At 38.5% G+C, this 17,316-nt stretch overlaps 1 protein-coding gene across 7 annotated transcripts in view; it reads left to right on the plus strand.

Moving 5' to 3' along the window:
* CDC42BPA (CDC42 binding protein kinase alpha) overlaps positions 1–17,316 on the plus strand; it is a 322,274-nt gene that overhangs the window by 250,994 nt on the left and 53,964 nt on the right. For 6 of the 7 annotated variants that reach the window (XM_073338668.1, XM_073338662.1, XM_073338664.1 and 3 more), the window contains exons 18-22: positions 1,759–1,864; positions 2,503–2,651; positions 4,809–4,900; positions 8,892–8,968; positions 15,674–15,712. In XM_073338668.1, coding sequence (XP_073194769.1) covers positions 1,759–1,864; positions 2,503–2,651; positions 4,809–4,900; positions 8,892–8,968; positions 15,674–15,712 — 463 coding nt within the window. The remainder of the gene's footprint in view (positions 1–1,758; positions 1,865–2,502; positions 2,652–4,808; positions 4,901–8,891; positions 8,969–15,673; positions 15,713–17,316) is intronic. The other variant, XM_073338663.1, reaches the window with a different exon arrangement.

A 17,316-nucleotide genomic window follows, 5' to 3' on the forward strand; every position in this document is an offset into this window, starting at 1 on the left:
TATGCCACGGATGGGACAGCACTGATGGTCAATATGACAGATTGTTTTGAATACAAATAAAAAGTTTTCCCAGATGAAGCAGCAGCAGAGGAAGTCAGATACTATCAATCTGCCAAGGAAATAAAAAAATTGATGGGAACCAAATGTTTTCCCCATCAATCAAGTCTTATCGCATCTCGGGACGTAGGAGTAAAGGCAAGAACGAGCTGCTAGACTTCAGTCAGAGAGCTTTGCTATACTCCAGAGATGTCATTAACAACTTTGCCAGCGGAGGAAAGGGTGCTGGAAACCCAGCTGATATCAAGCCCGATGGGACTCCAAGGCCACATGTGAAAATCTCATCATGATTACTGTCTCACTTAATTCATGACTTTGTTCACTGGACATGGCAAACAGGTTTGGACACGCCACCTCGGGAACGGCATGCCCCAAATAATCTGAGGGGGAAAAAACATGGTGTTTTTTTTATATAGGTTGTGGATCATGACCTGTGTCTCAGGCCAAAACATTTGAGTTGCACCTCTATTCCTGCAAATACTGGAGGGAGCTCAGACTTGTCCATGGCACTCCAGGACTTGTCCCTTCTGTCTCCTCACTCCTAATGAGTACTTCCAAAGGTGTATTGAAACACTAAATTCTTATTAGTAGGATAAACCTACTAATTCTTAGCAATAATAATTCTTAGCAATAATGCTTTATTCAACCATATTAACCGTGTACATGAACCCTGAAGAAGCCACCGTGTGGGTAACCAAAGGACTTACCTTGGATGGATGGCGGAGAGAGATTTCACAGAAATGAAATTGCCAGGTAACGGATTTACCATTCTAGATCACGGTCTCTCTCCAGGTCCAAAATACTTGGAATGTAATAAACAGTAAAATGAGGAGGAACGGAGAGATAAGTAGGATAGAAAAATAAGATTTTCTCCTTCCCTAAAAGTTACTATAATTACAGAATTTAGGGACCACTGCCTGGGGGATGTTCCTGCCAAAATGTATTTGTATGTTCAAAGTCATTGGCCCTTTCCATCCAGGTTACCAGTTGTGGTGTGCCAAACTAGCTCTGATCCCTTCTGGGACCTGCTTATCTACAACATGGGTAGGCTTTGGTGATACAGAATTTGATGCACCTGGCTGTGGAGAATGGAGTCTGAAATACAACCTTGTCTTTGTGGAAGATGCAGTGAGGCTCTTGTCTTCAAAGAGCAGAAAGTTTGGAGACTCTTGTTCACATGATCAGAACCAGAAGGCATGTCTTTATAGAAGGCAAATTCAGGGAATAAGATGCCCTCATCTCGCTTAGTCTGTTTAATAAACTACTGTAAGAAACCGTTATTAAATAGGAACTGGGGGAAGCGTCTAATGTCACTAGTTTTGTAGTCAGTTATGATAACATCTTAGAAGGATTAGAAAGACAACTCTTATCCCTGATGTTGCTTGGATGCTCTAACTGTTAATTTGTGGTAGCATATTTAATTTTTAACTTGCTGTCTAAAAATTAACTGCTACATTTCATTGTTACAGTCTGTATTTTGGTCAGATGATGCTGGTCATGACAAATATTTTTATTTGCTTTCTTAAGCTTTGATATTTGATTTCTTTTTCTTCTTCATTTGTCTTTGTAGCATACACTGTATAATTTAAATGTGCAAAGTAGCAAAGGATTTAGCCTTTACAATTACTGAGGTTGCCTTGTTTATTTTAAATTAATTGTTCCCTTGCTTTTATATTTTTCATTTAATTTTTTTTTCTTTAGGGTGAGTGATGAAAAGGATGCTCGAGGGTATCTACAAGCCTTGGCCTCTAAAATGACAGAAGAACTAGAGGCTCTGAGGAACTCCAGTTTGGGTGCAAGAGCAACCGTAAGGATCACACTTAACATACCAAATAACATTTTGTAAAAAAAAAAAAAAAAAAATGATGACTTTGTGTCAGTACTTGTCAGTTTTGCCTTCAATATTAACTTATCTAAAGAGGCTGCCTCATGAGATCTTGCAAGTTTAGGAACTTTTCGTTCCTATTAAGTGACCACCACAATTTAATTGTCGTCAATTAATAGAATTGCACCTCTTCTATAATGGGATTTTATGTGTAATTTTGTTTAGATGGTTATAGACAATCTTGTATTAATGTATTGAGAGGATGTTTGCATAAAACTGCAGAGGTGAAAAAGTTCTGCCCTGTCACATCATGGAAAGTATTCTCTTTGAAGGAGCCATTCCCTTCTGTGAGTCTTATCATAGTTGCCATTCGAATCCATGCATGTAAATGATTATGGTTCACAAAGTTGTAAGAGTATGAAAGCATGGGACAGTCATCTTCCTCTTTTAGAACTTGAGGAGAAAAAAGAGATGATGTATTTGGGGACTTTCCAAAATCCTTTCTGGACTGATGAGCTCTCACGTCAAGAACATAACAGGCTGAGGTGCTACTACTAATAATAATTAATAATATTGAAATAATTGCATTCTCTCTGGGTTGTTTGTTTTGGTTTTTTTAGGACATGCCCTGGAAGATGCGCCGCTTTGCTAAACTGGATATGTCAGCAAGGCTGGAACTGCAGTCAGCACTTGATGCAGAAATCCGAGCCAAACAGGCCATTCAAGATGAGTTAAATAAAGTTAAAGCTTCCAGCATCTCAACAGAATGGTGAGACTGAATGGTTCTGATGGAACTTCGCTGTGGTAGCTTGCCAAAGACCTTTTGGGGAGAGAACATCTAGTTATAAATGTTAAATATCTTGTCTGTCAAAATCTGATAATGAATGATGTGTTAGTTTCTTATAGCTGTACCTAAAAACAAGACCATACTCTTTTGTATACTGTGAGTAACTGAAACGGTACTATGAAAAACTGGAGCGCGCTCTCTGGACTTTCAGGTGGCACTTTTTCATAAATCAAATAATTTCTTCCACAAACATTTTACAACTTTGCGGCTGAGTAACAGACAATTGTTGTTTGTCTATCTCAAAACATATATTCCTTTCTACTCCATTGATAAGTCTATTGGATTGGATGGACAAAATCAATTTTGGCATGTTGATTTGTACAGGAATAAAACCTGCCTATTGAGATTTAAGAATTATTTTCTTCCCTACTTCACTGATCCCTTCTTTACTTCAATTTCAAAATTCATTTGATTAGGGGGACTGGCCAAAGCAGAGGATTAGTAGTGGGGAATAATGGGGCATTTCACTTGTAGGTCATGAGTTGTAATCCAGCCAAGTTACCGAATGCTGGTACCATAGAAGGTTTCTTGGCAGCCTGTGAAAATAAATTTGGTGGCATGAGTCCAGTTCAAACACTCGCATCACAACATCCACCATTGAAATTGGTACTGATTATTTCCTTTGTTGGCAGCCTGAGCAGAGAGGCTAAAGACAGCACAAGTATGAGGGCTGAACAGCTTTTTTTATCCCTAAAAGTGATCCCTCCAAGTCAGGACTGAGCTCATTGTAAGAGAAATGTGCTCTGCCACTATCCATGCTGCCCCTATTCTGTTGGAAAGTAGCGGACTTCAGTTTCCTGGGCTGTCCTACTGGAAAAAATGCCCTATGGTGTGTTTTAAAGGTACCATACTGGTAACTTTTAGAAGCCTTTGAATTCCCTTTCTCTAAACAAGGAGACTAGACATGTGCATGAACCTGTCTGCTGAAGTCTCTGTATAAGGCATTTATACCATAATATGCCTGTCACTGTAGTACAGTATCTAGGCACGTAAACAGTAGACATAAGACATGGAAAGGACCAGTAGTGGAGAATGGAATAAAGAACTGATGTGTGAATTGCAAAATGAGAGAGAAGTGATGATTTTCTGTCTTAGCTGGATCTGATAGGGAGGTTGGAGATAAGAAATCACGTGGGTTGTGGCAAAATTTATTTTTAATGTGCGTGATGGGGAGATTTGAGTGTATATCTTCAACTCACTGTACAAGGCGTTTAGCAATGTCAATTCCCATTAACATTAATGATAGTTAAGGAGTAAAAACCTGCACATCAAGTTGAAATTAGACCTCTTAATGTTTTAGATCAACCTGTTCATAGAAGAAAAAAGTCCTTGAATGTTTAGGCAGTGCAATCTAGTGACTAGAATTGGGGAGCAGAGCTTCAGAGTTCCATCCTTGACTCTGCCACTGACTCACTGTGTGATTTGGGGCTAATCAATATCTCTGAGCCTTAGTTTACCTATCTTAAAAAGCAGCAGTATAAAACCATTAAGATAGAGGAATAACTTGCGTTTGAAAAGTGCTTAGAGCTCCTTGGATGAAAAGTGCTGTAGAATTGTATAGTAGTAATATTTATTTGATTGTGAATCGGAGAATTCGTAAGGAGCAAACTAAGCTGAGCACTATATTACCGAAATGTTTTTATGGTCTCCGTTGTGAATAACTGAACAGAGAAACTTTCAATGTACAGTGTCTGAGCAGCACAAACTTAATGAATTAGCAAATGAAATGATCTGTTTTATGTTTATTTTTAAATGTGGTCTTTTCTTCTCATTCCCAGGGCATGGGTTCACACAGTTGTTCATAAATTAGAGGCATGGGTCAACCTAAAGGGTAAACAAAGGCAATTATTCATTCCTTTTTCAAGGTCCCATACTAAACAAGTCATAACAGAATTCTGAACTCAGCCTTCCATTTGATGACATCATGCTTTGTTTGACAACGCAACTTGGCTGGCATTGATTTTAACCAAACAGTAGTCCAAATAACATGCAAAGATGGACCAAAAAAGGGAGAATTTGCAGTGCTGGCTCTCAATAACTGTATTTTTTTGTTTCTTTGTTTTTCTTTCTTTTTTAAAGTAAACTTCAAGAGTCAGAGAAGAAGAACTTGGAACTGTTGTCAGAAATTGAAAAACTGAAAAAGGAGACAGAAGACCTTAGATCAGAAAAGGGTATGGCAACTGGTGTCAAAATAAATGAGAACATATTGCACAGTAGCGGGTACATCTTATCAGTTAAGAGTGTCATCTTGCGATGTAAATGCAAGAACCATGCTGCTGAGAGATTCTGACATCTAAAATGTTAATACAGCTATTGCACGGTAAAATGTACCCGCATCAATTATGTGCAAATCTGTTGTATATTATTCTGGAATTTTCTTGGTGCACTGGAAGCATAAGAGTCATTTTGATTTGAACTAAATTATTTTTACTTCAACTTGTATATAGAATTGACAACCATATAACCCTTAGTAGTACAGAATATTCAATAAACATTTTTTTTGGTAGATAGGGGTTTTTACACTTCAGTATAGTCAGTCGGTACTCTCCATTTCTGAATGATCTGGCTACGTCTACACTAAGAGAGGAAACAATAGCGGGGCATTGATAACATTTAATGGTTGTTTTTCCTGCAGCAGATTACTGCTTACACATAGCAATGCAGAATCAATTTACTAGTTTTTGCCTTACTGTGATTGAACCAGTGTTTCTGGGAGCAAAGACTCTTGGGTGATTTCCAAATACAAGCTGGAGCATTGAGACTCTACTCCTGGTGGAATTCTGCAACAAAAAATTAAATATTCTGCACACAATATTTTAAAATTCTGCATATATTATTTGTCAAAATAACACAATATAATCACACCAGTTTTAATTACCTTTGGTCATTTATTTCAAAATACCTGTCAGCAAGTATGTCTGTAACAATACAGACAACAAAAAAGATTCAGGAAATGTTTTTTGACAGATGCCTTACTAGGCATATTAATACAGAACTCTGAGTAATAATTCATTTAAACTACAATACAGAACCGTATTTCCAACACCCCTAAGAAGCAGAGGAAAGCTTGCGGGGAGTCAGAGGTCATGGAGGAGCTGAGGGAGAGAGAAGTAAATTGCTGGGAAGGAGCCTGAGTGTGAACTTGGAGGGTTGTTGGGTATGGGTGGGAAAAGTAAGGAACAGGGGTTGTTTTTTTGTTTTGTTATTTTTTGTTTGTGGGGATGGGGGTGGGGGTGGGGAGGAGTGACAGCCAAGAAGGGATTATTAGGGAGCTTCCCCCATGCAGACCCTGACTGGCCCCTAGCCTCTCCCATTCAGTCAGGCACATCTGCCCCTGTCCCTATGTAGTTCTGCACCCCTCCTCATCACCATGTGTGTCTGTGCCCTCACTCAGCCACTCCCCTGTCCCTATGTAGCTCTGCCCCCTTTGTTCTGTCCTCATGTGTCTCTGCACCTCCCTCTCCACATGGCACTGTGCCTCCACTCCCATTCAGCCTCTGCCCCCGTCTGTCCTTCCCCACTAGCCCTTATCAGCCCGTCTGACACCTCCACACACACACGCCCCCAACACCCCACAGCCCCTGTCTCCTGACCTGGCCTGACATGCGCTGGTAAGGCAGCTCTCTTTTCCCTCACTGGGGGGAGTTGCAACTTTGTTCTGTTGCCACAGCACCCTCTGGTGGGCAAAAGGCAGAACTGCAGCAACATTTTGGCAGAAGCGTTTTTCTGCACGAAAAATTCTAAATCTGCAGGGCTTATGAAATATGTGCACATGCAGTAGCGCAGAATTACCCCAGGAGTAATTGGGAGATGGAGTAAGGCGAATCAGCTGACCTGGTGTAGCTGTAACATTTCGTGTCTTACCATCCAGGCTGAAAGAAACAATTGCAGATTGCACTTGTTTCAGGCAGACATGAATTAAAGATCTTGTGTCACTTCCGTAGGTGCAGCAACTAGTTGTTAGAACTCAAACCTGTCTCAAAACTCAAAAATTTGTGGGACAACTGTTATGCTTAGATTCAAGCATTTTATAGGGTTTGCAATCTCAAGGCATACCAAACAAGTAGTCTGCTACAACTCCTTTTCACCTAGTGTAGACAGGCCTCTGAGTGCAGCGTGACCGTTATGACAGCCCAAAAGTACTACACAATATTCAGAAATGACTGGTGCTGATTAGCTGACGAGGAAATTATTTATAATACTGATACTTGCTCACCATGATGTTTCACACCGATATTCAGAATAAATATCTTGATATTTATGGAGATGCAAAATGGGAATTCGGGGCTAGCTTATTGCTTTTGAAAACTTGTCCTTGTTGATGCTTCTTTTCCATATGTTTATCCTTCCATTTATAGCTTCATGAACAGTACAAAAGTACTATGCTCCCAAAAAACTAATTATCAATCTGCTGAACAAGTCTGCCTTGCAGTATTTAGTCATAAACAAGAATTTATAATTAATAGTTTACCAAATCTGGTGTTTTCAAGTATTACATTTTTGTGTTAATAGAGATAAGAGTTTAATTCTACTTCTTAAAAGACTGTAAAACTTACTTCGAAAACTTCTGGATTAAAAAAAAAATGTCAGAAGTAATTAGTATCCTTTAGCCAAAAGCAAATTCATAACATTGTATGTGGACTGTTTAAATATTTAACTACTGAGAAACCCTCTTTAATCCAGATTGTTTTATATTTTAATTTGACTGTCTCTTGTAAGTAGAAGTATGTTGATGACTAAAAGATAAACATTGCAGAGGATTCAAGTGCATTAATTTTATACCCACCGACGAAGTGGGTATTCACCCACGAAAACTTATGCTCCAATACATCTGTTAGTCTATAAGGTGCCACAGGACTCTTTTCCGCTTTTACAGATCCAGACTAACACGGCTACCCCTCTGATACTTCATGTGATAGTGGCAGATTAACTCACTGTGCCTGAGTATTGTTTTCCAAGAAGGGGTAATTTAGATTAGTAGATTCATCCTGTGCACTTGATATTCTGAAACCTGGGAGGGTGATAAAATAGCACAGGGAAAAACTAATTCTATAGAATGACAACTCCTTTGAGAAATGCATTCAGTCTGGGTTTTGATAGAGAAGTAATGTGTATTTGATACTTTGGAAGGAAAAATCCTCCTTATAACATTTAATTTTTCATTGTGAGATAGATATGGAGTAGACAGGATGACATCCTAGTTAGAGAAGGAACTGTAATGTCTCTCTCTCTCTCACACACCCACATTCCCATACCCATTTTAGAAGAGAAGCTCTGATGTAATGACAAATCTTCTGGGGAAACAGCAATTCAGGCATTCTCTGTGGTCATCTTATTTCTCTTAGAGCTTATTATGTGTTTGTGATTAAACTCTCCCAATATTGAGGACCTGAATAATGTCAAGAAGAGACATCAGACATACTGGGCTTGATTCACCTATAGGTTGTGCCAATCCCTGTATCTTCATAGGGTTTAGACTCTTCCTGGTGAAAAGACTGCCAGGAGTGGAACTGCATTTCTAAAGCATCTGCAACATCTACACTAGGTGCTCAACTGTCCTCAAATACTTAAAAGTGGGTGGTGCTGGCTGGGCATGGGGTACCGTCAAGGAACCCAGATTAAGTGCTGATTCAGCACATTTCCTTAACAATCAACACTGGCATATCTCCCTTGGAACCTCACCCATAAGTTTAAGCTGCCTTTTTCCTGACAGAATTTCTAGAGAAGGGCAGCAGTGCAAAGGCCACCTGCACCCCCTTTCTTCCCCAGGGGTACACCTCTCCTAAGATATAGAAACCCTACGGGTGCAAGGTGTGAAATGAGCCAGGTAGATGCATGTATGTGAATCAGTATTAACGCATTGTAAAGAGACACATACACATTAGGTATCTGTGCATTACACAGCCTATATACATATGTGCAGTATATCTAATGTATAATCTTGGCTTTACACACATCCGGGGAAATGAACATTTAACCATATGCTGTATACTCTCTGCACATGTGTTAAAAAGGTACCTCTTTCGTACTGAGTAGCAGACCAGAAGTGACAGTCCATAATAAATTTTAGATGATTCACCTATAACCAGATTCAGCAAGACAAAGGGCCTCCATAAAACAGTCATTTTTCTGTAGCTTAAAAAACTTGCTGCTGTTTTCTAGGTGTAAAGCACCAAGACTCACAGAATTCTTTCTTGGCATTTTTGAATGCTCCTACCTCTGCTCTGGATCAATTTGAAGTAAGTGTGCAGCCATTTGAATGTCTTTGGCAATCATGGAAATGTTTTATTCTTGCTGTCATGCAGGTTGTGTGCATACTTGCTTAGGAGTTAATACTGTCTTTTAATCCCATTGTCCTTCTACATTTTGGACATCATTTTAGGTTACAATAATAATTTATGATAATTGTTTGATGCCTTCTTCCTGTTCTTGAATAGTTGTAATTATGGTCCATTCTTTTTAAAGATCATGTATGGTGAAATCTGAGAGTCTAAAAGAAAGATGAAGTTAAAATGGCCTTTCATTGTAAAAAAAAACCAACAAAAAAACCAAAAAAAACCACTTAGCTAAAACAGATTACATATCCTCCATTCATTTTTATAGGAATTTGTAAACCAAGAGCTAAATACTGCCTTCAGATGTACTCACTACCATTGAGATCAGTGGTACCATGCATGTGTCCAAGAAAATCGGAGTAAAACTAAAGTAAAACTGTTTAATTCCTTTGCAATTTGTAGATCAAAGTCCTGGTAAATAAAAAAAACTGGAGGAGAAAACGTAAAATGGAAACATATTTCACGCCTTCTTTTATTTATCTAAAGTAAACAATGTAAAATTTCTATAAAATATTAGGGCTTAAATCCTGGCTCTATTTAAGTCAATGACCAAATTCCCACTGACTTCAGTTAGGTCAGGATGCTACCCTTAAGGTCAAATCCTATTCTAGAATTTGTTCATGGCTCCCACAGATGTCAACAGAAGATGCACATGACTATCTTTAATACAGCAGAATTTGACCCCTGCAGTTTAAGTAAGAAAATAATTATTGTTACATTTGAAAATTTTACTCTCCTCTTTAATGCATATTCACTATTTTCTAAAGTCGTTGCATTCTGATACATTCTGCACATCTGATCATATTTAATTTGCTTTTAATGATTTATCAGATGTTGGTTTTAATACAAAAATTCTGTCAGAATTTGGAAGTGTTTTTATTGAGTGAAGGGTAGAAAAAGCATTAGTCTGCTTTTTTTTTTATGGATGGATTTTGGATTAACTGTCTAAGAAACCAAAAGGCAATTAACAAAGAGTTCACAACTTTAACTGATGTAATTGTTACTTGGCATTAAAGTCATTCACAGTTTTTCTTTAATTGTTTTTGCAACACTGTATCATTATTTATTTTTACAGAATAGTTCTCTTCATCCATTTTTTTCTGTTTCTTTACTGCTGTGTTCATTAAATAGGATTCCTTTTCTTCTTCTTCTTCATCCTCATTGATTGATTTTATGGATGATGTAAGTCTTTGACCTTCAAATCAGTAAATCTCTCAATAAAAGAAATTGGTGGATTGATCTGGCAAATTCAAACATAATGCAGTCAATTTAAGAATTGTATGATTTCAAATGCATCTGAGAGCACCAAATTCTCCTGCACGAATATATCTATATCTTTGTATAGATAGATATATACTATATAGATAAACAGTTTGAAGAAATATATTTCTCTCTTTAATGCAGGTATTGAGATTTCTCTTTGCAAAATGCTTTTGTATTATGGGAAGGTGCTATAAATGTTGTCAATTTGTCCGAGCTAATCTACTAAATTGTCACCTACTCTCAGTCCTCTGACAACAGTTCTGAAATCATCTGTGATGTTATATAATTAATTTCAGTATGTTGTTGTATATTATACCCATTTTCACTAATTACTTTCTAGCAGTTTTTAGTCACTTTGCTGAAGATTTTTTCTCTGTCTGGATGACTTCTGAAGTTTCTTTTTTTAGTTTTCTCAAATAAATAATAGATTTTGCATTTTTAGTGAATGGTCTTACTATTAAAACTGGTTGGGTCGGTAATTGTGTCAAATTTCACCATAACCAGAATGAGTATAGCAATCTATTTTTGTTGTTTGGAATTTATGTTTTTAATGTAGGAAAACATTGAAATATGTACACTAGTTGGTGGCAAACTTAGCTAGTGAATCATTTTAAAAGCTGTAAATTGACTGCATTATTTATTTTCCAGACCCAAGTAGTAGGCTAGTAGATTTAAATACTTAGAAGTGTTGTCTCAAAATAGGCACCTTTTTGCCCTCTTTATAGAACTCTACATTATAACACTGTTTGATATCAGGTTATGGTCTCAGCTCTATTAAAATGCCTTATAATTAATTGTGTTGTAAAAACACCATTATAAAATGGAAAGTGGGAGTCCATGAAGAATGTTGAAAGAAAGAGGATGTAGTGTATAATCCTATCCTGATAATGTCCTTTTCACAACAGAAATTCTTAAAAATATTTCTTCTCTTGTATATGGTTTATTCCTATGGTTAGAGCACATACTGTGTGAGTGTATGTTTGTGATACCCCATTAGAAGTATTAGACTGTAGTCTATATTATCATTTTACAAACCAGAAAGATTGCTTTTCTGACATCTTAGAAATATCCTTATGCCTAGAGACACCAAAGTAATCTTTGTCATGATAACTTTTATCCTGACTATTTATGGTTCTATGTTTGGGTTAAAGAAGCATTCTACTTTGTGGAAGAGCATTATGAAAAGGTTGCCCAGCTCAGCCTGCTCTTTAATACACACTGAGAAATATGATCTTTAAAAAAAACACACCACTCCCTTTTCAAAACATTGTAGAAGGTAATAAAATAAATGTTTGGGAACACATTTAATATGGCCTACCTTTGGAGAGGGGACCTTAAGAAGGAGATGGGCAAATGAAAATCTGCTGCTGGGCTTGTAAACTTAGTTCTGAAAGTCATCAATCAATCAATAAATAAATATTTGTTAAAGCAGAGACTGTGTATTTTTCACAAATACTGCGACCAAATCAAATATATTATTTCCCCTTATGCAGGCAAAAAGGCATTCTATGCATCTTTCAGAAAAAATAATCATTTACAATAGTTCCAGCATAATTCTGGCAAAGTCTTGGGTGTGTTATCCATTGGTTCACATCACAGCTGTAACATTATAACAACAGTGCAAAATGCCAAGCTGTTGATCTTGTGGCATGTGCAGCGTCAACTGTCAAATGAGTACAGTTTGTGTGTGTTCCACTGTTGGCTAACCTGCCTTAGAGCAGTGATTTCCAACCTTTTTACGCACAAGATCACTTTTGACTTTAAGATCAACCCAGGATCTACCCCGCCCCTTCCCCAAGGCCCCATCCTGCTCACTCCATTTCCCCCTTCCTCCATTGCTCACTCTCCCCCATCCTCGCTCACTTTCACCGGCCTGGGGCAGTGGGCTGTGGTGAGGGAGGGGGTGTAGGCTCTGGGCTGGGGCCGAGGGGTTCGGAGTGTGGGAGGGGGCTCTGGGCTGAGCCTGGGGCAGGGTGTTAAGGTGCAGGAGGGGATGAGAGGTGCGGGCTCTGGGAGGGAGTTTGGGTGCAGGAGGGGGCATCGGGCGGGGCAGCAGGTTGAGGTGCAGGAGGGGGTGCAAGGTTCAGGCTCTAGCCAGGAAGCGCTTACCACAGGCGGCTCCCGGTCAGTGGCGCAGCGTGTCTAAGGCAGGCTTCCTGCCTGCCCTGGCCTCTACGCTGCTCCTAGAAACAGCTGACTTGACTCTGTGGCCCCCGGGGGGTGGGGGGGGTTAGGTGGCTCCACACACTGCTACTGCCCCTGTCCCCCCAGCGCTGACTCTGCAGCTCCCATTGGCCGGGAACTGCGGCCAATGGGATCTGGGGTGCTGGTGCTGGGGGGCAGCGGCAGCATGTGGAGCTGCCTGACCCCTCCCGAGGCCACAGAGACATGCCAGATGCTCCCGGGAGTGGTGTGGGGCCTGGGCAGGTAGCCCCGCGCCGCCAGACTTTTAGTGGCTGGAGATCACGATTGACTAGCAGAGGCTCCAGGATCAACCAGTTTATCACGATCTACCGGTTGGTGACCACTGCCTTAGAAGATGGTCTTCTTGATTGGTCCACCAAGATTTAACCTTCTCCTAATGCTGATTTTGCAGTGCTTTGCAGGACTCTAGATATCACTGTATATGTTGTTAAAGTTGGATGGGTTAACATTTTAATGCTTAACATACAAAACATGAGACATTCATCATTGGGTCTTCAGGCTCAGTTCAGTGGGAGGTTCTCTCATCTCAATCTACAGTAGACAAGAGTACAGTTTAGAACAGTAGTTAGGAGGGACAGAGGATAACGTAGGTAGCATAGAGAGAGAGTACTTTCTCACTCTGCAAAGAAGCATAAAGAAGTCACCATCTTTCCAAGGGAGGACAGAAGCCATCACAGACAAGTGAGATATTTACTTAATTTCACCTGCCATTATCCTGTATACCAACTAGTTATTAGCTAGAGCTGGTCAAAAAAAAAATTTAGAGGAACAGTTTTCCATCAAAAAATGCAGTTTTGTCAGAATTTAAATGTTTTGCAGGAACATGCAGATTTTGCCAAAATTTTTAGTGGGGAAAAAGTTGAAAAAAGTATTTTGACTTTCTTGTTTAATTTTGATAATGTTGCAATTTTTCATTTTAACTTTATCATTTCAACTTTTATATTAAAATATTGACATTAATGTTACATTTATATTTAATATTTCAATATTATTGTAACTAAACAGCTTGATGATTCTGAATCAAAAATTTTCAGAATATTCTGCAGAAAATTGTGATTTTTCATTCTAATTTGGAATGGAAACAGAATTCAAAAAGTCAAAATTCACCACAGAATGAACATAACATTTTCCAGCTCTCGCTTTTATTAGCCCCTCTAGTTAATTTTTAATGCATATGATAAACTACTGGATTGTTGCTGAAGTTGAACATTCCAGTTATGTCCAGATAGAACCAACCTATTGTACTGCTGAATGTAGCAGGTACCTCTTCATATTCCATTGCCTACAGTGAATTAATAATGAATGAGGGTAGCCTAGAGGTTGCTGTGGGAAAGGGCCAACAACAAAAGTGTCATACATTAAATAACTTATTTAATTATGTTAATTGGAGGGGCATATCTGAATTTGCACAAGGTAAATATGCTATCTTTCATTTAATTGATCACAATCTAATTTATCAAGTAACACCCTTAAGAAATTATCTCTGAATTACAAAGGTTAAACAGAAAATAAATATATTATTCTTCATAGGTAGCTCAGTTCCATGCTCTAGGCCTATTAAACAAGTTTTATCTCAGTATATATCAAACAGAACTTAAATAAGTAAAATAGGAGTCTTAAAAAAATACCACTATCACCCTAGACATGGCCTCCATTTCCTATTCAGTCTCCCTGATTGACAATAATAGCCTGGAAGAATAATGACAGGTTTTTGTAGCATGACTTGAAGGGAATCAAATTTAAACCCTGTCAAACCAAGAAGAAGTGTGAGTTCCAAAACCAAAGACCTTCACCTGCCACCACCCCCTACCCAATCAACTCCGCTAGCTAGAGTTCCTCAGGAGATTGCAGTTGCTGCAGTATCATATGGGGTGTTCTCTTGAGTAGGACCAGCAACAGATATTGCTCAGGGCCTGTATCATCTCCTCCCTAGACACGCAGTAACCCCATGCTCCCCCTAAAATGCTGGTAATAGTTTAGGGACCAAGATACTGAGCTAAATTTTACTCCCATTTTACACCCTTTGCAAGCCCACTGAAGACCATGTAATTTCATGGGTGTAAATCACTTTAGAATTTGACTCACTAAATATATGCTTTCAAATTATCTATTTACATACATGGGCAGAGCTCTGCTTGAATCTCTGCCATCCAAATAATTGAAATGTTTATAGCAAACTATGAATGATTGTAGTTATTCTAATTGTACCCACAAAGAAGACTATAATTTCCCTAGTTTTATTGGAGAAAAATCAAAATAGATGTCTGCGCTCCAGCTGCCTATGACTGGAGCCTGCAGATGCTTCAGGAGGAAGAGAAACATCTCACTGTGCTGATGATTCACTATGCCCCTCCCCTATCAAATTGCAACTTGGTCTATGTTTTAAGGGTAGTGATTGTGATCACTTTTATATTTCATATTAAGTGTAACCTACTGTGGCCCTAGCAAGCATTTGCCCTACTTATTGGAACAGATATTTTTTTCATTCTTAAATAATTGTAAATGAAATGTGTCTGCCTCCTGAGTGACTGAAGCTGGTGTTTCAAGTCCTATCCTTCTATCAATCCTTGCTTAAAATACCCTTTGGCTTCAGTTGGACTCCCACACATGGAACATTGACTCTGGCACTCATGAGTCTCCACTGTATCAACTGGATCCACAACTTTCATAGTTAATTACTTAATAGCTTTTTGCCGCATTCTGTAGTGAGGACCCTGGCTGCACCCACACATTGATAATTCCTTAGGTTTGGAAGAATTATGGTTCTTAATAGTATTTTAAACTGAACACATTGGGCCTTCAAGAGAAGAAACTATCCATCTTTTACTGATGATAAAGGTATTTATTGTGGAAGCCATGCATATGTTGTCTAATGTAGTGTACACTGTAGAGCATTATTGTCTGCTGTAAAGTTACAGGATTTGAAATAACTGTTTCTTTCCTATGTTTTTTCCTTGTGTTGTTCCCCCTTATGAGTAACATCCCCAAAATATGTACAAAATATTTGTCTTAGAAATATTTATTTTAAAAATATATTTGTACATGTCTACAGTTTGTCTAGTAACATAGTGACAAATTCTGAGCTAGTGTGTGCCCTTGTGTTAAGTTTTGTAACACATTTTCCTCCTTTCTTTGTTGAAGCGCTCTCCTTCCTGTATTCCAGCTAACAAAGGCAGACGTGTAAGATGCTGTCTTTCTCTGTGTGGCCCTTTATTTTTGCCTGTGGTGTACATGCCTTTGTTTAATGTAGACTGTCCTATGTTGACTATTTACAGCTTGTGTATTTATCTTACTGCATGTCTTGTGCTGCTGTTACCGCTGCTGCTGCGCTATTTGATGTTTTAAAGCTATGAGTACAAAGCTTTAGGAATGCTTTATTTGGTAAGATTTCTGTGACCAGAATACCACAGTAACTAAAGATGGTGCTTTGGGTTTAATTCTTTTTTGATACGAAAGGGAAAGTCACTAAAGCTCATTGTGAAAACTGATCAGATAGCAGCACAGGAGGATGAGCAGGATTCAAATGAGAGCCTCTTTGCTTCCACTGCATTCTGAAAGTGTTTGGGAGGTATTTTACAGGAATTTCCCATAGAAAGCAGAAGTTTGGCAGTCAGGGGGCATATTTAGGAACTATCATGGCCCAGAGATGTTTTCTTTTAAAAAAAAAAAATAGAATTATAAGCAGGTAATAATTTAAGTAAATTGTAATAGCCAGTAGAAGCAGAAACTCACATCCATGATAATATATGATGCTAAATATCTTCAACCTCGGAGGTGCATCTAAAGCTTTCGGTGGATTTATAAACATTTCTGAAAATTTATATAACACGCACGATCGTATCCTATCAAAGTGTTGTCAGAATGTGTTCGGGATAGGTGCATTACCCAACAAGGAGTAATATGTCTGTCCTGAACTCACTCCACTTTGTGATTAAATATGTCACAGAGTACTGGAAAAACCACCTATATTAATATTTGATGATTAGGCTAATGATTTTTGATCTCTTTAATAATAATAATAAAATAAATAATATGTTAGCTGCAGTTAAAAATATAGAATTTTTCCCAACCCCGTTACAGGGTACAATATCTTCTATTTAAGCACTATGGCTCTGATTTAGAAGTCCATCTCAGTTCAGCATGTACTTTAGTGCTTTGTTGGATATGGATGGATTTAAATATAAACTTAAATACAGAATTGGGGCCCACAGGCTCAGTCCTGCAACCCTTAAACATGTGTAGTCCTGTGGAAGTCAGCAAGACTGCTTGCATGATTAAGGGCTGCACAGTTTGGTGTTACAACACATGCTTTAGATAATCTAATAGTTAATAGAGTTTATGGGCTAATTTGAAGAATTTTAATGTGGCCAGCTTAGGGCCTAGACATTACTAAGAGCTTTTTCTACACGATGTGGCAATATACACTACGAGGGCGTGAACTTTATGTCGCAGTGACTGGCCCATGTGGACCCTTCTGGTATGTGCTAAAAGTTCGCTAGCATATTTTAACTTAGTACTGTTTCAGCACAGGAGGGAACTTTTAGTTTGCACCTGCAGGTTCTATGCAAGCCAGTCAGTGCACAATAAGTTGTTGTGCTTTAGAATACACACTCCTGCTGTGCACGTTGCCTCACCATATAGACAAGCCCTGAATCCACTTTGTTTGGAACTAAACTTTGGAAATACTGCAGCATCCAACAAACTAAGACCCTGCTTCTACACTATTCAAGTTAATAGCAAAACTCCCACTGACTTTCCATAGTGCTGGATCAGGCCCTAAGTTA

Source organism: Lepidochelys kempii, chromosome 3, assembly GCF_965140265.1.
Source record: "Lepidochelys kempii isolate rLepKem1 chromosome 3, rLepKem1.hap2, whole genome shotgun sequence".
Taxonomy (NCBI): domain Eukaryota; kingdom Metazoa; phylum Chordata; order Testudines; family Cheloniidae; genus Lepidochelys; species Lepidochelys kempii.